Genomic DNA, 27,619 nt, shown 5'->3' on the forward strand with positions numbered 1-27,619 from the left:
TCCCTCCCTCCCTCTCTTTCTCTCTCTCCACTTTTGGGAAGGAGTGTGAGTACAGGAAGTGAATCAAACCGAGGGGCAGGCAGCTTTTACACCGAGGCTTCATGGGCGCAGCAGAAAGAGAGGCTGCAAAGCTGCGGCCAGAGTTTGCACGGCTCCCTGTCCGGCTCTCTCCTTAAAAAAAAAAGGGGGGGGGGGGCAGAGCTTCATCTCAGTGAGCAGGGTGGACACAGTGTGGACAGAAACTTACTCTAACGCGGGTAATGTGTGTTGCATATCTTAGGCATGCTATAGTGGCTGCCAGAGGAAAAGAATCCCTAATAGTATTTATATTTATTTCACTGCGAAAGGCTACTTATGTCATATTCAAGCCCAGCAAGGGATTATTATAGTAAAAAAAAAGAAGTTATAAAATATAAAAGTTAATTTATTCCAATCTCACGGTGAAAGACAGAATTTAATACATTTCCACGGTGTGATCATTTACAGCACTAATTATACTACCACTAGCTTCGCGATTTTAGTTTCTGTCAACAGTAAATCAAGGAGATACCTTCTTTTTTATATTCCACAAACACGCTGGATGTGTTCAGCAGCATACTTAGGATTTGAGAAAGAAGCACGAATGAGCCTATATGGTTTGATTTGATACATAATAAACACTCATATGGATCGTTTTATTTTGACATAGCTGTCAAAGGCAAAACAATTATGAAAAGGGGCCTTTAAAATGAATGCAAACGGTAGGCCCCGGGGGGGCTGATCCAGATGAAACAGAAAGTCTCGGGGTCATTTGACGAAAGGGAAGCTGGGTAATTACAGGATGCGTTTGAGCCCACACAGTGGTCTGGATCGATGTGTCAATCATTAGGATTTTCCACAAGGAGCCCACAATCACCTGTAAATGCGGAGCCCCGAAAATATCCTATCAAAATAAACTAGATCGAAAAATAATAAACCGCGTCATTATTCTGGAGGAAAAATGGATGTAAAAATATTTTAACGAATAGGTTTTTTTTATTGAAAACAGTTAAGTACACAAATGGATCGTAGATTGGATGTGCTGGGCATCAGAAATATTCTCTAATCGGGTGAGCGGTTTTACAGCAAAAGAGAAGAAAAAAGAAAAGAAGAAACCGACTGGGTAATGTCAAGAGGTAGGATTTGATTTCTTCAATGCCAACGAAATTTGGCCAGATCAGTCCCTGCTACACTGCCCACACTAATATGGGAGTTAAATGTCCCCAGTTGCTCTGCAGACATTTAGTTTGCCCACAAATTCACACTATATCTCCGCCAGTCTGCTGTTATTTTATGCCTTGTATGATCTTTTCACACGAAAAACACCATCAACATATAGAAACCAATAATTAAATTTTAAAATGGAGTGTTTCCAAATCCATGTGCAAAAAGGCTATAAAGCATAAAATAAAATCATCTACATCTTGTAGGAACTGAGCAAAAAATAAGGAAATATTTGAAAACTGGGCCGCAAAACGCGTGATGAGGTTTCTTTTTTTAAAACACCGGTGGATCTGCTTTCATTAGTACCCCACAGAATTATCTGTCATTCATAACAAGCTGCTTTTTACCGCTTATGAACCACTACTATAATATTAGCAATCTTTGAAGTAAATTTTAAAAAGTATCATAAATCGTTGCAGATGGGAGATGTGATTACCTTTAATTGGAAAGTGAAAATAAATAAAGTGTAGCAATATGAATACTACACTTGACAAGCCACACAAAAGTCAATAAAAAAAAATTGACAGCAGTCTATAAAAATTGAACCCAACAAAAAAAAAAAATAAATAAAAAAAAAGAGAAAAAAGGGCATAAAAAATGAGAAGGAACTTAAAAAAAAAAAAAAAAAAAAATACCGAATCAACAATCAGTCTCACTGAGTGGTTTGTGGCTTATTATTTGGATTGCATTAATACAAACCTGTTATAAATATTTAACTTTCTTCCTCTTTATTGATGTCTTCAATAAAGACAAACATTGAAAAGAAAGGCCGATAATTATTTCCTCTCATTTGAAAATAAGGATCTGAAAGTAAAAACACATCAATAGCTGCAAGAGAGTCAGCATTTAGACTTCTTGAGACCAACTATTAAAGCAATGGTGCATAACATGACTCACTGCTGTGCTTTACCTGCAGTAAGACTCTGCAGAAGTGAGAAAGCAGACCGAGTGATCCAACTTGCACAGCAGTCATATGTGGGCCATGTAAGATCAAACAATAAATGATACCGTCATCCAAAATAACTAAAACACTGGGTCCGTAATTGCTGTGATTAATCCGAAGAGAGTCTGGAAGTATTCTGAACAACTTCAAAAATCTTTTACTCTCAAATAAATTGTGTCAAGTCTGTATAGAATGTAATGTATAGTCTGTTCATGTGTCGGTGGGATAAATGGTGGGTGGGGGCTGGGGTGAATCTCCAGAATGAGCAGGAGGATAGGGTCATCTTCTAAATCTGCGGAAGGGCCTGCTCTGGTTATTGTGGTGTGATTTAGAGTAGGGCTCCCAGCGTTTCCTCTCTGGTGGTTTGTTGTAAACGTAGGCTGATGGGCCAGAGTAGTCATCATCTGGATTCTCCTCCATCATCTGGAGCTTGGCCTCGATTGCCCGGATTTTAGCACTCGTACTAGAAGAGGAAAATAAAAAGAGAGAGGAGATTGGAGCGGGAAATACGAGCTGAAGGCAAAAGATGAACCAGATCTCAGCTCTGGCTGATGGGGGAAAGAAGAGGAGTTACTAGTGCACTTATTATTAGGAGAGATAAATGATGAAAAAAAAGGAATGCCTGCAAGAGATTCCCATTGAGCTGCATGAAAATCTGAGAAAAATCTGTGTACAAATAACAGAAGAGACTTTGGGGAGCAAGTGAGAAGAGGTTGAGAAAAATGATGGTGCAGCTGAGGGGAAAAGTGAATGAGGGAAGGAGTGAGTGTGTGAGTGAGAGACAAAGAACGTCTAGAGGGGGCATCAGGGGAAGAAAGAGGAGGAAGAGTGTTTATATTTCCACTCTTGTAGAGCTGTGTAGAGCGAGTGATTTTTGAAGTTTACACCACATTCGAAATGTCTAGCTTTTTCTGAGAAGACTCTGTTAGCCCGTAGTTTGCGCCGCACTCTGGGTTGTTTCGACAAGGATTGTCAGTGAGTGAGAGAGGCCCTCTGCCAACTGAGCAGGGCTTTATTTAACTGGCGTACCTACAGTGTGTGTCCATATGTGAATGTTAGGTTGCAAGTGTAGCCACAATAATGGAACTTGTTATAATTTACTTTGACAGAACTTCAACACTTCCACCCAGAAGTTTCTGGAACCAAAGTGTTGGTCCAGATGAACTCAGCTTGAACTGAGGTTTGCGGTGAAAGCAACAAAGCCACAAGCTCTCCTGCAATAACTTCAGGACCCAGCCTGAGCAGAGTGGAGAATGGGTGACAGGGGCTCGCCTGTACAGCGTGCCACCCAGTGTTCATCGCTGGTCCGAAGGAATGATTATTGTTCTCATGGGGATAATGCTGAACATGTTTGGACAGTGTTTTCATAAAAGGAATTTGTGAGGAATGCAAAGTTTAGAGTTCTAAACTTCGTGGGCAAATAACAGCATAAGATACATGTGAAAGTGATGCTGTCATCTTCAGCCATAATTCTAACGTCATGAAGGTGAATTGGGAAGTATCAGATGTTCAACTATTCAACACACACATGTTGGTTGAAGTACACGGTCAACTTAACAACTTCAGTCTGTGTGTGTTCTGTACCAACCTGAGGTGATTGGTTGTAACAGGTCCTTCCTCTGCTCCACCACTGCACGACGGTTCCAGGCTTGGAGGCATTGTCTTGTCGTTACGGAAACCTTCAAACCTCTGAAGATGACACGTATGTCCGAGGAAATTTTAAGTAATGGCCCACACAAACAGTGATGGACAGACAAATGGAAAGAGACACGTAAAAGGGGTAAAATAACAGGTAGGATGGGGACACGGGCAGAAACAGAAAGCACAAGGTAAGCAGAAGCAGACAGCTACTTGTAGAGAGTAAAGTTTGACCTCTGTGCTGTTCAGACCTTGTAAAGCAGTCATGACAGAATTTATATCTGAGTGGTCTCTTCAACAGGGCTCGTGTCACTCATAACTACGCTGTCGAGAGCATTTTGAGCTCAAGGACACCTATGTTAGGAGGTCCCAAAAACATGATTTTGTGTCAAATTTGAAAAGGACCAACAGGAGTAAAGAGGGAGAAAGAGTGAAGAAGACACAAAATAAGAAGTCATGTCAGACAGACATGGAGAGAACATCAGACGACCTAATGAGAACTGACAGCAGCTCCCCAGAGAGCCAGCTCCAGCTTCTTCCCACAAACATGAAGGTTATTAAACTGTAGCATTGATTTTGTTTGTGTCTGCTCAAACAGACAAAATCCAAAAGGACTGTGCGTCCAGCTCACGTTTGTGCCCTAAGGTATGAGGGAGGACAAAAGTGGGAGCAGCTGAAGAGCAACAACCAACGTCTGCACTCAATCCTTTCGTAACCACCTTCCAAACATCTCCACCAGCCAACACAGAATTCTTGAAACCTATGGAGAAAAAAAAAGAAGACAAAAGCAAAACACCGGTCACATGATGAGTACGGAGGACCTCAGCACTCGGTGCAGCAGCAGCCAGTGGCAGGAATACGGTGCTGAGAAATCATCTCACAGTGCTGCAGCTGGTGGACATGGTACCGGATAAAGTAAGTTACATTTAGTTACATACATGCACAAAAGCCCACAAATCATCATGCATTGTGTCACCAAGAAATAAATAACACATATAGCTGAGAATAGGTCTGAAACAATGACCATTCTACCAGCCAGGACCCTTCCCTTCCACCTATTTCTCAGGCATGTAGCTGGAATGCATAAAAAATGTCAGTTGTACCTTTTAAATAGCAAACACTATAGAAGCTATAGATGTTTTATGTTGCAGCTCAACAAGGGCTTCAATATAAAACTAGTCAGAACCATTAAGCAGGAGGGTTAGTCATGAAGAGATGACTGTTTGACATACAAATAATCTAATTTTAGCACAAACTATTCTGCTGATTATTTTCTCAATTACAGATCAATCTTTTGTTCTATGAAGTGCTAATATAAATAGTGGAGTGAAAAATGCCTCACACAACTTTGTGAAGCCTATTTGACATCCTCAAACTGCTTATTTTATTTAATCAACAGTACAAAAGCCAAAAAGCCATCTACTTTTCTAAAGAATAGAGGAAAATAGTTAGGCTCTTATTCAAGATGTTTGGCCTTTTAGCAGAAAAAAGGAATCAAACTATTGATTATCAGAATAACAAATATTCTGTTTACTCACTCATCAATCAGTCAACTAAAAATGTAATCTTTAAATGTGATATACTTGACCCAAACTGGTTTAACTGTAAAATGACAGAATACAGTAATGCATTATGACTCAGCTGTTAAGTGTTGAAATTATAGATTTGGAAATCTATGAATGTTTGTAAAGTGTTGGACCAAACACTTCAATATTTAAACGATCGTCAGTGTGATTTCCCTCTTTTCAAAGCAATATAATAAAGTCAAGATGTAAGCCTGGAAATCTGACAACCATCTCAGCGCCAACTGTCTCTGACTCACTTCTCACCACATGTCACTTCTGGGGTTAGACTCAGTGAAGACAGACTTGCTTAAAATTAAAATGCCACATTCAGCTGAACATAACCTGGCTCCTTGGGTGGAAAATTGCTCGCATCTCACTGGTTTCATTGAGATTACAGTGGCAGTTTCACAGACAGATCAGGCAATATTATATCCAGCATCAGGAATATCAGGACAGCAGAGCTTCAACATAAGCCTTCAACCCTTCTGCAGCACTGTCCTTGACCAGAAAATCCTGGATCAAATTCAGAATAGGAATTTCAGTGGGCTGGTGGATGTTTTGTAAACGAGGAGAATTATAGCTTCTGAAATTCACCAGCCATCAAGCGGTTCTGCCAACTGCACACACAAAGCCTGTGTTGGAAGCTGCTTTGATAGTGTGACAAATCTTAGTAAAGTGGAGCCATCTTTTGGAACATAAGACAACATTGTTTGACAATGTGAGAAAAAATTTGATTGAATTGTTCATCTCCTCTGATTGTGCTATTGTTTCTAGTATTTGTCAGCTGGGTAAGAAATGTGTTTTTATACTGCAGGCTGCGTAGATCCTGCTGATGAAGGGGAATACCTGGCTGATGTGGTTCAACATCACATTAACCACATCCTCCATCTGTCCAGGATCCCAGTGTGCACCAGCAGACAGCAGCTGAGACAGTCTGGTATGTAACACTTTCAAAATATCTGACCTTTTAAAAATTAAGAAGTGCTGAACCCCAAACTTTAACAGTTGCTTTCATTCCTGCCCACCAACTCATTGCAAAACTGAAAATACACCCCAAAAAGACAAATGCAGTTTGAGAGAACATAAGATCATGCAGCAATCCAATTTTGCTTACATCTTTGCAGACACAAAAAGGCAGTAACTAAATGAGGTGCTGACACTGAATTCTTTGCCTTTGAATCACAGAGTGGCAAAGACTGGTGTTGATGGAACGTTTGGAATATAAACAGTGAATATATGAGATTTACAACAGTCAATATGAAGAGCTCCAATTTTTGGTTGGACTGGAGGAATGAGCACAGCCACAATGAATCTGTGAGCAAATTTATCCTACAACATGTTCCCTCAGAGGCAACAGCGCTGACCTTGACCTCACTCTACTATGTGCTTGTGTGTACATGTGTGTGTGTGTGTAGGGCGTGATTCGTCTCTATACAGGATATCCTTTCACCCATTGCCAGTAGCTGTCTATTGTTAAGAGACAGGCAAAAGCTGTGCTGAGATCCCACCGCTCCTCATGCACTGACTACTGCTGCAATAATGTGAAAATTCAGAATTAACAGATGCTTTAAATAGCATCTAGTGGTAAAAGTGAGGGCACAGTAAAAAATCTTTTTCATTTTGAGAATATCAGCAATTTATCAATCATATTCAGCCTTGTTTCAATCAACTCTTCCTTCACCAGTCATAGTCAACAATAATATAATAATATTTTCTGTGCATCGCCCCAATCACAGTGCCATGAACACATTTCTATGTGTCTTAGTCCACTGAGTCATCAGGAAGTATAGTATAATTCTTTCTTTTTTTTCTGTTATGGAGCAGGAGTTTGACACTCACCCTCACCTGTGCGTGCGCCCAACGCACGACCAGCTTCTTGGACAAAGCTAACTTCCCATTTAAACACTGGATCGCCCTCTCTGCCTCCTGCAAACATTGACAAAAAAAAAAAAGACAGATTTTTTGCAATTGTGATTGCAAATCAGCCTTGATGACACTCATATCATTAAATCATTTGCCTTCACAACAGTGAGGTGGCAAAAACAATAATAGATGATGTGCCACTCTGCAGCTAGACCACAACTGATATGTGTGTGTGTGTGTGTGTGTGTGTTGTTTTGTCAACTCAAGTAAGTGGCTTTGATGCTAAATTACATTAATGAAGTACTTCTATCTGTGTGTGAGTGTGTAAGGTAAACACACACTTCCTTTGTATAATCCTTCTGGGAGGGTTTCATATCCCACTGATAGACACTAGCTGTGAAACTAGATTTTAATCATGGTCTCCAGGCTCACTCCAAAACAAATACTGTCCGCTGAACGGATTCCTTTTGAGTCTTTTTTTTTTTTTTTTTAAAGAAATAAGGCCCACTTGAGTAATCCAAACACTCTAGTCTTGACTGTTTAAAGGGAACTCACTTTAGTATAGGAAGCATTATTACTTTCAATAAACAGACTTGATATAATGAACAATATGATATGAGTTTCTGTGACACATAAATTCAGATCGAGCAATATAATAACTCTTGAAAATAATTTCAATATCTGTTTTAAGATAATATTAACTACAACAACCAATGATTGTCAGGTTGTGGAATTAAAGTTTTGTGATTTTTTTGTGACTATTTCATTCATTGAAAATAACATAAACACATACTATGGCAAAACAGTAGAATGTGAATTTAAAATTAAATATTCACTTCATCTTCATGTACCTCTCTGGTGTTGAAGTTGACAAAGCAGTAGCCTCGTGGCTGCCCCTCTAAAGGCCCGGACTTATGGAACAGGAAGTCAAACTGTTTCACTTTGCCAAACTTCTCCAACAACTTCACCAGGTGGTACCTGCCGAAAGAGTGATCATGTGACAAACTACACCAGACAGTCAAGTAACAGAAGTTGCAGCTTTAGATTTTTGTATTAATTATTAATGTTACAGAAAATACAAAACTCTATATTTGGGGGTATTTCTTTTGAAAAATGTCCCATCTCAGACCATGTTTATCCTGCATCTGCATTATGATCAAAAACATGCACTGTGTACTGTATGATGAGCCTACCCAGTGAAGGACCACATAGACTTGTTCCACATTGCGTTTGCCACCCTGAAAAGTGTGAATGTGTCAAATGGAGCTAATGAGAATGACAGCGTTCTCGCCCTGACACCTTTTTAGCAGCAGACCAGCTGGTGAGGCGGGTCAGTGACAGTAAATCTCTTATTGAGACAATGCTGAGGATACAGTAGCAGGACAATGAGGGAATAAAACAGAGGAAGCCTCAAATCCCCCCCTGTGCACTCTGCTCTGCACAAACAACCTCCACTGCTGTGCAGACCAGCCTGGGACTACAAAATGTAGATATGTGGTGTGTGTGAGACTGTACGTATAACCAACCACTAGCTGCCATGGGAAAGAAAATTTCTTGTGACGGTGTGAACAGCGCAATGAGTTCATGTGCAGACTGTATTTTCCATATTACTATACCGTATTTCTTACTGTATGACCCTGATGGTATTTTTCCAACATATTCAGAGCAGCAGGTGCTTTATTATCAGTTATTTTGCATGCAGAACATAAGATTATCTGAGGCCTGTTCCTCCATCTGATAGGAGATACAACCCAGGGCTACAACTATGAACTGTTCATTATTAATTAATCTTCTGATAATTCAATTTATCTGATTAATTCTTTGATCAATTACTTTTTAAAGTTTTTAAAAATGCAAACAAATCAAGCTAACATTATTGAATAGCTTGTTTTGCCTGGCATTCAAACATTTTGATTTTTTATTTATTGCAATGGAGTACAAAGAAACCTAGAAAATGTTTAGATTTGAAAGGCCGGAACCAGTAAGTGTTTTGTAGTGCCCCTCAAAAATCAGCGACAAAAACAGGACTGAGATTATTAAAAAAAAAAAAAAAAAAAATCAATCAAAATTGATGCTAGATTTCCTTTTTTCTGCAGTAAATTCTAATCAAGCGTCCCTGTAAACATTCCCAATGGGACCTACTCATTACGAGGACACTGAAACCACAGTGGCGAAATGAAATTCAACCATCAGTCATTTTATTATTTACACCACAGTTACACATTAAATATAAAAACATCTTTTGTGAAAAGGGCTATTAAACCCAAAGGTGAAATAAATCAGTAGTCTTCCTCTGTTGCTGTTTCAGTGTGTTTACCTCATGTGACTGTCCAAGCCCCAGAATGACGCCAGGTGTTTTGTATAACTGTACAAGTGGAATTATAATTGGCCTTTTATTGTTCAGTCGATTGTTGTTTAGAATCCTGTGTATGCACGCGCACATGCGTGTGAGATCACAAAGACCAGTGCATGACGTTAACGTGCAATCCTGCATTAATATGTGCGCTAGGCCTTGTGTGCTATAGTGACGGTAGATATTGGGTTTAAGCCTCATTTTGTCCTAATGTCTTCCACTCTGTTATGACTCCCTGGAGGGTTTTAGGCTGAAGAGAACTTCTGCTTTTCCCAGACAACACCCAGTAAATCCCCTATGTGAAGGTGGCTCTTCCTGCACTGAGCTCATTTGAAACAGGAAAGCCTGAAGTACTGAAATACACTTTACCATATTACTTATAGCAATTCTCTGCATGTTGCACTCAAATAGTCTGACTTTGCACCTGAACCTCTGCAACATCTCTGATCAGAAAATGAGAAAGGCAGGAAAAAAAAAAAATCAAACTTAGCTAATCTGCTGTAAAGCATAATGTGCTATTTTAATGCAGTTATATATTCAAATAAACACACAAAGCTTGTGCAAATGTGGAAATGTGAGAAAAATTCAATGCCAAACACTCTAAGAACATTTTTGGACGCTGGTGGATTTAACCACAATGGGCCGCTCCTCCTGGGGGCTGTAAAAACCACCGGAGGAAGAAGAGGAAAGGGGATGCAAGGAAAGGGAGGGAAAGGTTGGGGAGTGGGAGAGTATAGTTCAGAGAGGGGATGTTGATGGCAAGGTGAAAGGTGAAGGAAGAGGGGGAGAAGCCAAAAGAAGAGAGGAGGTGAGAAGCCAGGTAGAAGAGATACACAAGGCAGGACACACAGAGGAGGAAGGAAGGAAAAGGGAGAAGGGCCAAATTTGGTCAAGAGAAGTGCAGGTCAGAGGGGAAAAAAAATTAGAGAGGAGAGAGAAGGAGGGGGGATAACTTTCTGATGAGGCAACTAACAAATCCTACATATTTTATTAAAATACAAGTTGCACTCAGGGTAAGACAAAGGTTACATGTGTTTCGATGCGTTCCAGATACAACATCCCAAGCTAAAATGTAGTGAGAGGGCCAGAGAGAGAACAAAGAGAAAGGAGGTGATGGATTACCACTAAAGAGAAATTTGCTCTATGAGCGGCCAAAACTACAAGAACATGAACATGTGGTGAAAACTGTGCTTGCACCTGCTTTGCTTCTACTTTGTGAGGAGGCGAATGTCTAACTTGACCATTAAACTTGGAGATTTTACAACAACGAAGACTTAAAACAAAAAACAAAACAAACAAAAAAAAAAAAAAACGTGGGTCATCTCTAGTCTCTACCATTTACATCAATAGTCTGTGCTGAGTATTTGCTGTAAAACAGCAATAGCACGAGGATTACTGTTTTTTGTTGTGGCAGTTGCACAGAGAGAGGAGAACGGGCAGGGAACAAACCCATTTTTCAAAATCACATAAAGAACAAAATTATTTTATTTCTCCTGTAATAATCACATCATCGTAAGATATGAGTCTGACAGGAAAGTTCCATCCCTCTTCCAGGGAGGAACTTCCCTATTCCCTTGATACCAAACGGTATTAAGGGAATAGGGAAGTTCAAAAGATGGCTAGATATTTGATACTAAGGAGTACATGAGTAGATCTCATTTGCATCTGTGAACCAATAAGAGTACATCAAGCTAAGATGTAATATTTTTGGTGATTGGCTGTTTATTTAAGAAACCTTAAATAAAACAAAAAATTACTGATGATATGTAAAATAATTAATCAGTAAAATTCATCCACGCAACACTTAAATGTTTTTTGTTATTGTTTTTTTTTTTTTTTTTTTATTATTAAACCTGCAACAATAATCACTATCTACGTCATATACTGAAAGCAATGTGTGTTGTTTACTATATTGGATTCATGTATTTATAATCATCTTTCATCTCAGGTCTACATTCCTCCTCTGCACAAAGTTTTAGTTTAATGTACAGGGACAAACAGGGAGTGCTGCATATGCTGTCCAGGAGCTAATTAATCTTCCCAATCAGCATCTGGGGCCACAGGCATTTCTCTTGTTTTCCATCCATACAGAGAAGCACTGGCCTATTTAAGGAGAAGTAGAGCAGAGCAGGGAAAGGGAAAGGAAACGCCTGTCTAGACTCCCACCTTAGCTCTAGTCCATACATTCTCCAGCAGCCCCCACAGGCGCACAAACACACCCTTCACCCCAAAACCTACCTCCTCTACATCACATTGTCTGCAAGGGAACCCTCCACTCATTTGCCGTTTTACACACAAACACAACAACTAATGGGTGTTTGTCACTGTATGTGATGCCGTGTAAAGTGAGACACTAATGATCAACACAGACAACTCAGAGTGTTGAAGCCTGCACCTCTACCAGCTGCCACCCAAACATCAACAGTGTACTTCAACATGCTTACACATGCTTGCTTACACACACACGCGCACACAATCAACTCCAGACTGACACAGAGAGAGTAAACAGGGCAGGTGGGTGAAGAATGATGGCTGCTCCTGAGCACAGCAGGTCTCCACGCCTCGCTGCCTCTCTTTCACACACCCAGCCGTGTCTGCTCAGTCTCAGGCTGCAACACACACACTACGCACAAAGTTAATCAATCATATATGCACATACAATGTGTAGCCCTTCTATAAAGGAAGGAGCTGGGCAAGTTAAAAATTGCTGCTTCAGGTTCATAACATGGACACTGTTTTAACCTCTTCAGATTGTACACTTGTTGCTGCCCGATACATATTTATTTTGTTTCAGGGTTCAGGTTAGTTAGTCTCAGATCTTATTTAATGAAAACCATATATGCATCAAAATGCTGCAAACTGACCAAAAAGATTACAAAATAACAGCAGATTTACTCACTCTGTGATTTTGGGGTCGATGTTACCTATCCACAAGCGGTTTCCATCATGGGCCATACTCTCTGAAATAATGGAGGCATTTTCCACCGTTTCTGCTGTAGACGACATGTGTACTCTGTCGGAAACAGAGAAATCAGGTGAACAAAGGGAAGGCAGAACATTACTTAACATTACTGTCGCTTGTTTAAACCACGATTGCAGTAACCTTATGATCACAGTAACCATACTTAAAAATCATTGAGAAATGGCAGATTTCTAGTAGGTCAGAATTCATTGAGCTAAGATGTTGCTGCTGTAGGTCAGTGAGCCAAATCAGCATCAGGTATAAAAGAAATATATACAAACTGACTGTACAACGAAAGAGGTTATTTATAATCTGATGTTGGTCGTCTATTAATGTGTATAAATAAATATAAACATTCAGTTCACGTCGACAGGATGGATTCTTTTCTGAGTATTAAAAGTTGATAAGAGTTTCACCAAATTGTTCTATGAACAAGTCTGACAAATGTCAAACATTCAACAGTCAATCACACGTTTCAAGTTTCAACATTCCAAGTTCAAAAGTTAAATCAGTGAAGAGGTGATCCAGAGCGAATTACAGTTTTCACAGTTTGTTCTGGAGAATACATAAATAAATAAAAATGAAATTTTGCCTTTGACATACCATCAGCTAACATTAGCTTAGCTAAGAGGAAACTGATGGGCCGACCAGTATCCGATAGTTGTTGCTATTGTCTGATTAAAAAAGACTCAGACGTGTAGTGACAGCGATTTCAATTAGACAGGAGAGGGATGTAATCAGGCATAAATTACGATTTTCTAAATCTATCCTCTGAACAGTTACCTGTCCGTTTGTGACGAGCAGCGGGCTGCTAACAGCTAGCTAGCTTTGGACGCTACCATCTTACCTGCTATTTGTTGTCAAACTTCTTATTTAATGACTCCTTCGACTTAAAACGCTTCTGATCCCACTTTCGGGATGATCCTGCGATGTCAACACGTAACTCTACTCATTTTGAGCGTTTCCTCTTTTTGGTTTTCCTATTTTAAACCCGGACAGGTTAGCTAGCTGGACGGATGAACAGTCGCCGTCTGACAACAAAGGCGCAGGCTGATGTCGTAGTTTGTTTCGCTGCATGCGAAAAGAAAAGGAAGCGCTCGGTTAATGTGTTTACCATTTCCCGGTTATCGCCACGTCTCTGCGGGGGGGGGGGGCTTCCGTGTCCTTACAGAAACTCCGCTCATCCGGCGAAACCTGTGTTTAGTTTCAAACATTTACCCGGAAGTTAGACGAACAGCGGCCAGTGTTGATGACATCAGGGATATCAAATGTGGCTCTCCCCTGATGTTTCTGTCTGCAGCTAATCAGCTCCCGCAGAGACGTTAAACCTGAAGGTGAGTGCAATTTTGTCTTTACATGAAGCTGAAGGACAGACACTGACGGAAGGTCTGTATCCGGCAGCATCATGTTTCCGTTTGAAGTCGGTTTTTGCCTGTGACATGTGGAGGACTGTCTGCACACCGCACCGCGCCGACCTTCACCCATTCACTCACATTACGTCTCAGGACCAGCTCGTCTATCCATATGTGTGACCTTGTGTCTTTAGATATTATCTACAATAACTGACGCCTTTTTACATCACTATTGCACGTGTTGCTTCAAAAATAATGCTCCGGATCAGCCTGATGCCACCTACAGGACAAGATAACATAAAAGTAATGTTCAATAATGTTATGCCAAACACTTTCCTTTGTCAGAATATATGCATAGATCTGTATCACATGAAATATTCCTCTTAGTCAATTGTATGATGATGTAAAACTCAAAATTGGGTTTCAATTTCCTTCTTTAATTAATCAGACACATCATAGACTCCATCAATTACTCTATCCAGATGACCACATAAATAGTTTCGTGTTGAATAGTGTGTTTATAGTGTGACCTAGTGGAAAAGATGAGTCAATGTAGTAACTGCCACCAATAATCACCAAGAATATCTGTAAAAAATATCAAAATGGAAAACACGTTGGTTCGACCTTGGAAAATGGAAAAGCTATTTGCTTTATTTTTGTTGTTTCATTTTATTATAGATATTTTTAGGCTACATTTTCAATCAGCATAGAGTCCTAAAAACTTGAACACCTTGTGATCTAAAAAGTAGTGATACATCTTTTTCAGCATTTTCTGACATTTCTGACCAAAGAAGTAATCCATTAAACAAACAGAGAGAGTGAGATGGATTGAGTGAAATTGAAAATAATCACAGCCAATACTCCAGTGTGAACATTTTTTTTGTTGACATGGAGATACGCCGCACCATTATAAAATATACAGAGAAGAAACGATGCGGGCTCGCCAGCTGGCTTCTGCCCCTGGAAGGAACAGTGGTGTGTTTGCAGCTGCTGCTTTGTATTCAATCTACAGGATATAAGGCTACAGTATCCTACCGAACACCTGCACTTCACTTTTTCTGCTTGGCTTCCCCTCTAAGGAGATCTGTCACTGTCCTACATCTCGGCCTATCTGCCCTGCCATAGTGAACCATATCTCCTCAGTGTGACAGGAAACCTGCCAGCCATGGATGCCTGTCGTGGGTTTTCGTTGTAGGTGGTGGTCGGCAGTCTCACCTACGTATTGTTATTTGAATATATTTGGACATCATCAATTTCCTTGGACTAACAACAGGTTGTGACATGTTTGCAGTTACGGTTTGAGGATACTACCTCAATCAGTACTGTATAAAAGCCACAGGTTATTAATTTAAGGGTAATTTAAAATAGTTTTTTTTTTTTTTATACAAAACATATTCTATTTTGGTATTTCAGTAAAATGAAAGAATTTTTCACTTTTTAAAAAAATTATTTTGTGACAAATGTCATTTTTCTCTGACATTTATCAGAAAGGTAAATTTCACTTGGAGACTTTGTTGACACCAGTCTTTACTTGTGTTTTTAAGTTCAAATTCTATTAATGTCTATTAAAAAATAGGTGTTCAATATAATTCAAGCCTTTTGGATCGGTACAGGAACGTTTTCAGCATTTTATTTTCTTCTATCAAGTTTTACTCATTAATTGGCTCTCAAGTTGAAAACATATCAATACTTCCCAGAAAAAAGGGTCTCAAATATGATGCATTCTGGGAAATTACCTCTCGTGTGTAACCTAATAGTTTTTACTGCAACAGTGTGGTTTGTCTAAAGTTTACAGTTAAAAATACACACCACACTCAGTCGAGCTGCAGTACACCCCAAGCTGTTCACAGCCAGTGACTGTGAAAGACGGGCGTCAATGTGTGTTTGTGTCTATGGGCTTCAAAATCTCAGAGTTTGTCAGTGCTTGTGTGTGTCGCTCAGGTTCAGTGACACAGTTCACACTCGAGAACCATTTAGCGAGGTGGGAGGCGGTTCATCCATTGAATAGATGCGGCTGGTGTCATCATGTTGCGTGCCTTTTGAATAGATGGTTCTCCTGCAGGAATGCCCAAACAACTGTGTGGGTTGAGCGGGGACTTACTCATTATCCCATAGACTTGTCTGTGTCTAAGAGGAAGAGAAAGAGCTCAGCGACTTAGTGCAAGAGCTCAGTCTAGGATGTTGAGTCTAGAATGATGTCTAGGACAACAGCTTTGACATATGTGATTGAATTTACAGGAGCATCTTTTCCTAATCTATGTTTTGTGTTGTCAAATTCTACCTTGAAACTCATCTTATCAATAGACAGAGTAACAGAAAATTAATAAATGAATCAAATAAATATTTTAAATTTAGAAATGTGTACTCCTGTCATTTCATTGTGTAATAATGTCAATAAATCCCAATTTTCTGTTGCTGTTTTTGTTTGTCTTAAATCACACAAAACTGAAAATTTTCAAATTTCAGATATTTCATTGACTGAATGATTAATTGATTACGCATAAAATGACAGGTCTTTTTCATGGCAGATATTTGGCTCATTGCAGCTGGATATTTACTGCACTGTGCATAGAGGTATTCTGATATAAATGAATTTTACTATGGGAAAATGGATAAACTGCATAAATAGCTCTGATCAATACTGTCCACTTCTATGTTAAATATTTCCTTATCGGATTGTTAGCCTCAAAACAGGTTGATAATTTGGCAATGATTAGACCACAAAGAAATATGAATTTCATTTAAATTGATCTCTGGAGTTACAGTATATATTTATATACTGTAACATATCAAACATATATGTACTTCACATAAAAATAGCTTTCTTTTCATTACTAAATGCTCATTATCATCAGATAGTGACAGTGAGAGGAAAAGGAAGTTATACAACTAATATGATGCAAGCTGTAGGCCTACCTCCTCCTGGCTAATGTGAGTTATTACTTCATTTTGATTTATATTACAGCTGATATCAAGTGTTCTCCGAATAAACTGTGATTCTTTTACATGTATAGGTAAATTTTGTTATTCCAGATACAGTCAGACAATTTCCCACCTCACAACATTTGTACTGTGTTTGTTATTTAGTTATGGCGTTGAATCACTTGAAAATGCTGCGACCTTTGCTGTGTCAATCCCTGCAACAACTCAAGACTCCCACTGTAGCCACCTCCAGGATCAGTGCATCGCTACTACAGCCCAGCAACACCTGCTATCCTGCTGCATGCACCAGGCTTTATGCCACCAAGAAGACAAAAGGTTAGGGTGGAGATTCAGAATCAGAATGCCTTTATTATCATTGTAAAATGTACAACGAAATTTGTTGTTCCAAGATTCCAAACACTGGTGCTCATGTTTGCTCTTAATCGGAACGTGTGTAACTTGATTACATTTAATTTGTCTTTTATGAGTCTCAGTTCCTGAGTCCTTCTATCCTTCTCTTCATCTTCAAAGCTAAGGCAAAAGGCCAATCAGCTAAGGTGAATATTAATTCAGCTTTGGTGGAGGACATCATCAGTCTGGATGAAGTGAAAGAGGACATGAAGGCCATTCTCGCTGCACTCAAGGATGACTTCACACGCAACCTCAGCATCCGAACCTCGCCAGGTATTCAGTTATCTGTCTTTCTTTCCAGGGCTGCTTGTCACATACATTAATTTTGTTTGTCAGTGAATCATTTACTACTATAATCAATAGACTATAATTGATAGAAAAACACACCAAAACAGAACAAATGTTGGAAACTGCGGCTACGTCGACGTGTGATTTCATTTTAAAAAATCGTTTTAGGAAGCGGATAGTCTACAAATGTTTATCTTTATAAAACACTACAAATGAAGAACAGCAATCACAGTTGTACCATTAATATGCAGATTTTAACTGCACAACAGCTGCTGGCAAAGACAACAAGGTTAGCAAGGATCAAATTCATTATCCATGTTGACTACACCACTGTCTGACAGTCAGGAAGCAAAGTAAGTGCCTTATTTCATCGTGCCCAAAAGTCTCTGCTTGTGCCCTCCAGACTAAAGCACAAGCCCAAAGTTTTCAAACTAAAACGGGTTGGAATGGTCTCCACAAGTCCATGTTTTAGGCATTCACGCTCAAGGATGGACTGGTGTTGAATTCACAAAAGTAATGCGAGTAAGACGAGTGTGTATTAGTGTGGACAAAGCTTCAATATCATGACTCACTCAGGTGGCCATTGTCTGTGTGACAGCTGGGTTTATTCTGCAGCCAATCAAATCTTGGTAATCTGTTTAATTCCTAGTAGTAATCCCTATCTTGACATCAGCCCTCATCTTCTCCATTAATATGTTTTCAAGATTGTGCATTCGGGCTCCTCCACAGAAAGTGGCCTCGAGCTCCACTTTGAATTTTGAAAAAAAAAAAAAAAAGCCAAACGTCACAGATATAAGTCAGTACTTGATGCTTGGTCATAAGCATCATGCACTGTGCACTCTTTTTTTAACACCCACCACATGTTTAAAGACGCAGCTCAGTGAGCTTTTCCACTTTGCATAAACTTACAAATCGCCAAAATGCCTGAGAGTGAGGAGAGCCTTGTGTGACCTCACCTTGACCCCAGTTTGACCTGTGTTTTCCAAACTACATCCAGGTTACGACCCTTTTCCTCTGGGTTCTAACAAATGGCGGGGTGTGTAATGGAGACTCCCGTGGGAGAAAGCAGCCCCTGGAATCAGACTTCAAACCTGAAAACGTCTTGAGTTTCTCAAGCTTTTCCTCCACAGCTTTAATGTCCCTCCCCCTGATGTTTGATCAACGTACTTATTTTATTTTACACAACATGCAGACACACAGAAGCGCAAACACAACCTAGATTTTTTTTTTTTGTTTGTTTGTTTAAACCCTCAACATCGTCAGTTAGATTCTTCATCCAACTGCTTCACTATATTTGTTCATCCAGTTTTCATATCAAGCTCAACCTTTTTTTCCGTCTGCCATTCATCATTCAACGGTTTTTTACTGTGAGTCATTTTCTATCTTCAGCCCCTCCCATTATCCTTCTCTCACATTCTCCCTCTTGTTTTTCCAATAATCCCCATCTTGATATTTTGGCTTCTGCGCATGACATTTTGAAACTCTGTCTCATAGCTCTTAATTTAAGTTTCTTATTGATTCATAAGGAAACTTTTGCCCTTTATCTCTATCTCCTCTATTCTTCCTCTGTGTCTTGACATTCTTGTCTTCATCCCTCCATCTTGTCATCCTCCCTGTCTTCTCTCTCCATCTGTGTATCCCTCACTGCTCTCTACTTCACTCCATCCTTCTCTCTTCTGTCCAGCTGCACAGTAATCCAGGGAGGCAGCAGGACTTAGAGTTGACAGGAGAGATGAGATGGTGGAATGAAATGACGTCAGTTGTCTAAATGTGTGTGTGTGTATTTGTTTCATGAACCTCTCATCTGGCTCTCATTAAGTTTGTGTGCATGTGTGTGTGTGCATGTGTGTGTGCATGCATATGACTGGATGTAGCGCACTATCTGCATGCATGTGGCATAAAAGTTATGACCACTGTATTGTGGTTAATCACATTTTGACATTTGGCCTGAAAAGCACAAAAAATAAAGTTAGAGGAAGAATAATTTGGAATATATGTCAAAACACCTTGCTGCACCCAGAGGCCATCTCAATCAAAGATAAGAGCTGCATTATGCAATTCATACATCGGTTTATCTTTGGTTATCTAAAGTAATTTGACAATAGCAACAAGGCCACCTTCCTGTGGGTTAGATGATGACTTTTAAGTATAAATCCCAACCTCACCCAACAGTATCCCAACATACTCACAGTTACTGTTGTTTAGCAGCTCTAGCAAAAATTAGTCTGCTGGGCCCAAGTAAAGAGCTGCTGGGACAACTGTCCCCTTGCTGTCTTCATACAGCATCCTGACTAAATGTGTCATCAGACCTAATGCCTTGACTGCAGAACACTGAGGTTGTGTTCAGTAGGACTTGGCACAGTTTAAACGGTAACTGACATGCCTGCTCATTCACGTTACCTAACTTGGGCAGGTGCTAAGCACTGTGTGCAGCTGTTTGGTCTGTATCTGACCTCAAAAGAGATTAGACACAAACTATATGTAGCGTAGAGTGCCCTCCCCCGCAACATCCATCTTTGTAGTCACATGCAAGAGTGTCTGTCTGTCTATCCTCTTAAAGTACTGACAGATTTGTAGATGCTTTCGTCAAGACAAGGGTAACAAAGATAGACAGGCAGAAGGTCACAGACATGGACATGAATGAGCTGTATATACACAGAGACACACTGACAGATGGACAAAGGGACAGGCAGGTTTGGACCTGCACGCAAAGAGGGAGACAGAATAATTGACAGGTAGACTGTATGTCAGCTTGTGGGCGGTATTTATTTCATCACATCATTGCAACATTTTAGCTTTATTTTCTCTGTGTTTTTTGTCCTTGGAATCAACGATTAAGTGATCATTTACAAAAAATTAAGCTGTAGGCTCTCAACCCCCACCAGCAGCAGCAGCAGCAGCAGCAGCACAGGCCCCACTAGGTAAGCAAGGAGCGAGTGATGTAAGGCAGAGTTGATGAAGAAGGAAACAACTGCATCTGAGGTTAGCCAGATGGAGGAGGGGGAAGAGGGGCAGATGTGTGGAGAGAGGGAGGAAGAGGAGAGATATTCTTTTCAAAAGACTTTATAACGATAATACAGTATATCTGACGGAAGATATAAAGCAATAAACTTTATTATCAATAATGACAGTGACCGTGAATCTGTCATTATAAGGCCATGGTGAATTTTAAGTCCTAGGTTTATGTGAATTGTATTTCAATTGAAATCAGAGGAAAAAAGTCAAAGTGGTATCAAATCCAGCCTGTAAAACTTTTATTACAAATGCTCAAATTTTTTGAAATCGTAAGATAAAACTGACCTGTAAACATCTAGATGCACAGTCAGGGTTGATTCCCCAATTTCTGTACATTTAATTGTCAATGTGGGTCTACGAGCAAAGTAAATAAACGCTTTATCCGTATTTGTTTAGGAGCTCTGGATCACATTGTGGTGACGACAGAGGACGGAAAGTTCCCTCTCAACCAGCTGGGTCAGATCTCCATGAAATCACCTCAGCTCATTATGGTCAACATGAGCAGTTTCCCTGAGGTAAGACAATCTCACACATACACACACACACACTCTTTCATGCACATATAGATTCTCCCTACTGGTATTTGTTTGTTTCTTACGGACAACAACATAGGAACTAAAAGCTTTAGAAAACAATCCAAAGCACAGAGAGATAGACGTCCTCATTGAAGGAAAAGTGAGCCAGACCAGAATCCCACATCAGACTGTGTAATGAAACCTGACCTGCCTCTCTCCCTCCCACTTTGTCTCAGATGCTAATTGATTGATGACTCTGAGAACTCTTTGTTCTGGGGTGAAAGATACCAACACGAACCTAAGCTCTGTGTTTGCCTACACTGAGATGTGGTTTTGTCTGCGTGTGAGTTGTCACAGAATAGGAAATGACCTAATTTTACCCCCAGGTTAGGAAGGAATAGATTATTTTTCTTTTTTGACTTCTTTTTTTCTTTGTCTTTTGCTTTGTAGATGATAAAATGCTGCAGTGATCAGAGGGAAAATTTTGCACATGGTTGCCCCATGTGCAAAATTATTAGTTTTAATGGATAAACTTTCTAGTGGTCTGAAAAGTCATATATTGGCAGGCATTCAGAACTGATTAATTAGTTGTCTTTGAGTCCAGACATTTGCATTTTACAATATGCATCATCCAATTTTTCAACACTTCTGGTTGTTATTGATATATTTCTAAGGCTAAGTAAAAACTAGAATGTGGTGCTGTAAGAAAATTCAGAGGATTCCTAAAGTCAGTAGACCTAATCCTCTCGTGATCATGAAGTTGTGCATGCCATCAATGCCGTCCATCCAGCAGTTAAAGAGAACAGTTGAAAAGCTGGACCAGTGTGTCAGCCAACTGGCTGCAAAGAAGCACCTGTCTGTTACCAATTTTTTTTTTTTTTTTTTTTTTTTTTTTGCAAATGTCTTCCACCACCTCCAGTCACTGCTAGTCACTGTTGACACTGAGGACTCTGGTTTCACCTCTTTATTCTTCTTTGTATGAATATCACAAAACAGCCTGCACATCCAAGTGTTTTTCAGGTTCTCAAAGCTGGGAATCAGTTCCTCATACTGAACAGGTCTGAATGATGATCCACCCGTGAGTCTGTTTCCTCCCTGAAGTCCGACCACAGACCACACACATGCCACAAGTTGCATATCTAAGTATTTATCAGTTTCTCAAATCTAAGAATCAGGTCCTTAGCCTGAACAGGTCTGAATGGTCCACCGGTGAGTCTGTTTTCTTCCCTGAACTCCGACCACAGACCACACACATGCCAACAGACACAGTCATGCAAATACACTCTACCCTATCATGCCCTACATTACCCATGTCCCAGGCAGGGGTGAGCCTGGAGCTCCAAGACCTAATAGGCTTATAATGATGCCTATCCATTACCAGGCACTCCAGAGGCCCATCCATTGTTTTCTGTTCATTCATTAGGAGCGACTTGGGAAGACACAGTGCTACTTAGAACAGCTAAGAGGCAGCACTTTGGTGTATCTACATGTGTTTTTGTGCGTGTTTAAGCACCCCATCGCTTTGTTCTTAAAGTAAAACTGTTTTCTTCTGGACTCCACACACACATTCACAGCCTCTCACACACATTCCCCTACACTCGCCTCTTTGCTTTGAACCGGGCCATCAGCGTTTGATGTGATACTTCAGCATAATTTCTCTTCCTCTCCAACATATTAACCAGAACCTGCTCAGCCTTTCCAGAGAAAATTCCGTACAGTTTTCCATAACCACCGGAGAGAACGCTGGAGAGGGGAAACAGTGATGAATTTGATGCTGAGAACAATCAAACATAGGTATAGGCTAAATCTATCACCCCACATTCAAAGAGAGCAACCAGAGGCCTTTGCTCCGGATGATTTTAACATAGGAAAAGAAACTTCATGAATTACTTTAATGCATACAAATAAATTCCTTTAATCTCGCTGCCATTTCTTTCCCCAAAGCGGAAGAGGCCAGAGGCAGCTGTCGAGTGAACAGCATAGAGAGGGATTAAAAAAAAAAAAACAGAAGAGGAAATGATACACTCTTATTCCTTGCATTGCTCATTTGCACACTTTGTAAAGCTCAGCTCAGGGAATTGTCATCTGGTTGTTGAATTGGTTTGAGGAGTGTGACTTTATTTTCTCTGATTTTAAAGGATAGCCCCCCTCTTTATGTGTATCTCCATTAACTGCAGCTCTCTGGTTCTGATGTAGTGTTGGCCCGACCAAGATATTGTGATGTATAAGATGGATACCGTTTTGATGTTTTGCATATGTGAATGCTGCTTTAATATTTACTGCAGAGTTTCATACAAGCTTCTTTTTCTGTGTGCCTACCTACTCTGTTCCTTAAAAAAGTGAATAAACTTCAAATTAAAAAGAGTTCCAAATTTGCTAATAGGGTTAGGGTTAGTATTATTGACTGTAAAGCACTTTACAGCGTCTTTGTCTGAAGTAATGCTGAAATGTCATGTAGCATTTACAGCACAGCGGCCTCTTGTTCCTCCACAATAACGCCCTACTCATTTCTCTTATCTACATCATTTATAAAGATGGCAGTGATTTGGGAACATGTGAACCAAGATGATTGCTGATCACAGTTATTTAAAAATACATATACAAAAAATATGAGATCCATATTAAGACTGTTGAATGTGAATATCATGTGCAGATGTTGAAAAATTTGTTCCAATTTGCTGTAACAAGTATTAGCCTTAAAATCTTATCTTTCTAATTTATGCAGATATATATATATATATATATTTTCTCCTTATGTGGTCTAACCAATCAGTAAGTTACACACAAAGATTTTTAGGCTTTGTAGTATTAGCTCAGCCTGTGTCAACACCAAATTCCGCATACACATGTCAAAGCACATGTGTATATGTTTGTGTGTGCATATATGAGTATCCATGTATCATACACATGCACAAGCAGACTTTTCTATGAGGTCACCAGGGGTCAGCACCCTACCCTGCAACCCCTCAGTCCTGTCCCACAGGGCTGAGCTCTGACAGTGGCCTGAGGCACTTCCATACTGCATGGCCTTCCCCAGGCACACACACTCACATCACACGCCTCCCAAACACACACTAAATACACAATATATGCACTTTAATGATTGCCAGCTGGTGCTTGGCCACTACCTGCAGTTGTAGCATTTTCTTTTCAGTTCACACCAGTGCTCATAGCAGAGTACACATTCATATACCTGTGTGTGTATCCTTAGGCTGTACCGGCTGCAACCCGTGCCCTGAGAGAGAGTAGCATGAACCTAAACCCAGAGGTGGACGGGGCAATCATCAAGGTGCCCGTTCCCAAGTGAGTCTCACACACATACACATACGAAAAAGCAAATGCTGATACTTTAACTTGGTATCCTTAAAGATTTTGGTGATCAGATTAATTATTAACTGGTTTGGCAAAATGCTGTTTGGTATTAGTATTTATATCATATGTTGTGTCTGTTTTGTTTTATCAATAAATGTGATATTTCACTCTTGCATATATTTCAGATATTTCTATTATAGAGATATTATAGATATATTATAGAGACCAAATGATTTATACACTAATCCAAAGTGTTGAAAATGTCACAGCTAAACCTTGTATTAAGCCTCATGGTTTTGTATTTCACCGTTATTAATAAACCTCTTAGTCTCCATATGCTGAACTATAGCTGACAGATTTATTGACTTTTGCTTGTAGAGGTAAAGAGACCCCCAGTGTGTTGATGTGATGGTCGGGTCACACACTCTCTCTCACACTCTCTCTCTTTCTGTCTGCCAAGTCAAACAACTTCACACAAAACTATCTGTCAGTCACTCACTAAACCACTCTGTGTGTATATACAGTATGTTTTTTACATACACTCACATGCACACATACGTCTGCATGTATGAATGTCTGTCGATGTTTATGCGCATGTATGTGCTTGTGTGTGTGTGAGTGTGAGTGTGTGAGAAAGAGAGAGCAGCAGGTGTTAGTCTGGCAGAGGAGGGACACAAGAGTCAGACTGCTTTCCCCCTGCAATCAGTCTCGGCACGCTCCGTGCCTCCATTTGCATTTCCAAAGAGAAGGCGCTTCTTGATTGGCTCTGGAATCAGTAATTAGGCTGTATTGTTTGTGGTAAATAGACGCTGCACTTGGATTGTTTGCAAATAGTGCCCAAGGCAAAAACAATGGAAAAAGAAAGGCAATTAAGGACAAAGTGGGAGAATGAAATAGGAAGTATGATTTTTCTTTCTTTTGTTTTGTTTTGCGTGATTAACAAATGCAAAGTTGTTGGGATGACAAATGTTTCAGCTCTTGTCTAAAACCTCAGGAAGTGATTGTTGTGATAAGGTTGCTGGGAGTTAGAACTAAAATGATTAGACTTCATGCCCACAAGCACTTAGCACCCCCTTTTTGTATAAGTGAGAGCATTCTTTCCTCATAACTTTCTCTGTGCATATTTGCGTGTTTCTGTGTTTGGTATTTTCTATACCTAGCCGCACACAGGGACAGTGTGTGTATCTTTGTTTGATGTAATCTGTTTAATTGTGTCAGGGCGATACAGTCTTTGAATTCTATTTTTTTGCAGCATCCTCTGTCTTGGTATTTGGTCCTCAGTCTGTTCTCTGACTTTACCTCCTGTCTACCTTACAGAATAACACGGGAGCACAGAGAGAACCTCGCCAAGGTGGCCAAGCAGTTCAGCAACAAGGCCAAAGACTCACTGAGGAGATCACGATCTAATGCTATTGCACAGGTCAAAAAGACGAAGGAGGGGCACTCAGAAGACACCATACGGCTCATTGAAAAACAGGTGGGAGGTGCAGAGAAGGAAAAAAAAAGACAAAGGTTCTGTAACACATGAAAAGCTTCATAAAACTGCTTCACTGATTATTCAAGCTGACAGAGAAATAATGGTAGGAAGGTTTAGATGAGTGGCCAAATGTGTGAATTGAGTCACTAAACTGACTAGACTTCAGGAGGTGAATGATAATTAAAGGTAAAGCCATACCAAGACTAAGGCCTAAAACTACAGAAGACACAGACCAAATCACCTGAAGGTGCAGCCAGTGCCAAATAATTAATAATAATACATATATTACGATATAATAATGGTGGTCTTTTATTATATTTGATAGTATTAAAAGAAGGCTAAAGAGAAATTCATCATCAGTACAGCTACACTGCAGTAAATCATTTACTTAAGGGATGTGAAAAGAGTTAAGGGAAAAAAGTTAATGTTTTCCATTATGCCTTCTCAGATTCAACAAATGGCGGACAACATTGCTATGGACATTGACAAACAACTTGCAGCTAAGACTAAGGAGCTGTTAGGATGACGCTGATGGGGATGATGAGGTGTTATTTTTGATCTTGTATCATTCGTTCCTAGCTAAACTGACAGATGGACACGAACGACAGCAGCAACATGTCAGTATCACAATTCTAATAATGAACAGAGGCTGGATCATGTTTAGGAGGTAGTTTTTGAAACCCACAACCAAGCCTCGGGTGCTGTGATACATGTTTAGGTTCTCCTGGCAAACACTGGACTTTGGTTTCTGCCCACATCACTGGCAAAGATCTCCTTTTTGCTGCTGGGTGATATCTTTGTTTAAACCGTCAGCGCATAAACAGAAATTGGCATGGAAACAACAAGAGCGACAGACAGCCTGTCACCTCCCTCCTCCCTTGTTACTCTTCCTGTCTTCAAACAAACTCAGGCCGAGGGACGAATGGACTTTTAATGGGATTTGTGGGCCTCCTCCTAATCAAACCCTTTGCCACAAGGACTGTCTGTTTATATAAAACAAGCGCACCCGTCTGAATGTAAACTGACTGCGGGTTTTTCTTGGTGGCAAAGAGCGATAGAGAAGGGGAGAGGGTTTATTCCAGAGACGCAGGAGCCAACTGAACAGATATCATTAGCGTGTTGCCAAACATTTGTTTCACATTGATTCAAAATCTGTTAAAAATGCACTTAAGGAAAAAAAAAAAAAAAGCTCTTTAATTACTGCCCTTGTCTAGGATTGATAATATGGCCAGTCACTTTTAAACACAATAAAGTTGGGAAAGTAACATTATTGATGGACTCCATTAAAGAAACACTGCTTTGTACCATGTGCGTCATCTTTCTCTCCCTTGTTTTCTTTTCTTTCCCCCCCCCACTTTTGGTTTGAAGTAGCTCCCTCCTCCATTAGTTAGAGTGATAATGGAGTTTTCCTGTGTACAGACCTTGAGGCCATGGAGCTGGCACCACAATTGTCCATTAGGAAAATAGGCTTTTAAAGTTCTGCTCTTGGCCTTTGTCTTTAAATAGCTGAATTTTTCAAGCCAAAGTCAGGAATTGTGGTGTGTAGTTGTTCTAACCAGATCAATCGCAAGAAATTTTGGTATGAGAGACCTACCAGAGACACACACAGAGCTCTGTTTTAGTGTATGCCTTGTTTACACCAGCTACAGGCTTTCCATACCATCATGTGGTCGATGTCATTATCTTTATCGTGATTTGTTTTGCTTCTTTTGCTACTGGTCACAGACAGCTCAAACACTTGATCTTATTGCTGCACCGTGA

General features: G+C 40.0%; 2 protein-coding genes across 4 annotated transcripts; one reads left to right on the forward strand and one right to left on the reverse strand.

The window, feature by feature from the left end:
* Positions 1 to 516: 516 nt before the first annotated feature.
* Positions 517 to 13,795, reverse strand: rbm18 (RNA binding motif protein 18). Of its 3 annotated transcripts, none has more exons than XM_029515869.1 (6): positions 13,681 to 13,795; positions 12,504 to 12,617; positions 8,103 to 8,229; positions 7,234 to 7,314; positions 3,774 to 3,874; positions 517 to 2,648 (listed from the first exon to the last, which is right to left on the reverse strand). In XM_029515869.1, exons 2-6 carry the CDS (start codon positions 12,608 to 12,610, stop codon positions 2,465 to 2,467), a joined length of 600 nt encoding a protein of 199 aa, XP_029371729.1. In that variant the 5' UTR covers positions 12,611 to 12,617; positions 13,681 to 13,795; the 3' UTR covers positions 517 to 2,464. The 3 variants fall into 3 exon arrangements, with proteins under 3 accessions (XP_029371729.1, XP_029371728.1, XP_029371730.1); XM_029515868.1 differs by lacking the exon at positions 13,681 to 13,795 and adding an exon at positions 13,414 to 13,603; XM_029515870.1 differs by lacking the exon at positions 13,681 to 13,795 and adding an exon at positions 13,414 to 13,603 and having other exon boundaries at positions 7,228 to 7,314.
* mrrf (mitochondrial ribosome recycling factor) lies at positions 13,754 to 27,078 on the forward strand. The gene is made up of 7 exons (XM_029515867.1): positions 13,754 to 13,900; positions 17,006 to 17,176; positions 17,372 to 17,524; positions 20,951 to 21,069; positions 24,281 to 24,372; positions 25,699 to 25,858; positions 26,307 to 27,078. Exons 2-7 carry the CDS (start codon positions 17,008 to 17,010, stop codon positions 26,382 to 26,384), a joined length of 771 nt encoding a protein of 256 aa, XP_029371727.1. The 5' UTR covers positions 13,754 to 13,900; positions 17,006 to 17,007; the 3' UTR covers positions 26,385 to 27,078.
* Positions 27,079 to 27,619: the final 541 nt, after the last annotated feature.

Source organism: Echeneis naucrates, chromosome 12 (assembly GCF_900963305.1).
Source record: "Echeneis naucrates chromosome 12, fEcheNa1.1, whole genome shotgun sequence".
NCBI classification, from domain to species: Eukaryota; Metazoa; Chordata; class Actinopteri; order Carangiformes; family Echeneidae; genus Echeneis; species Echeneis naucrates.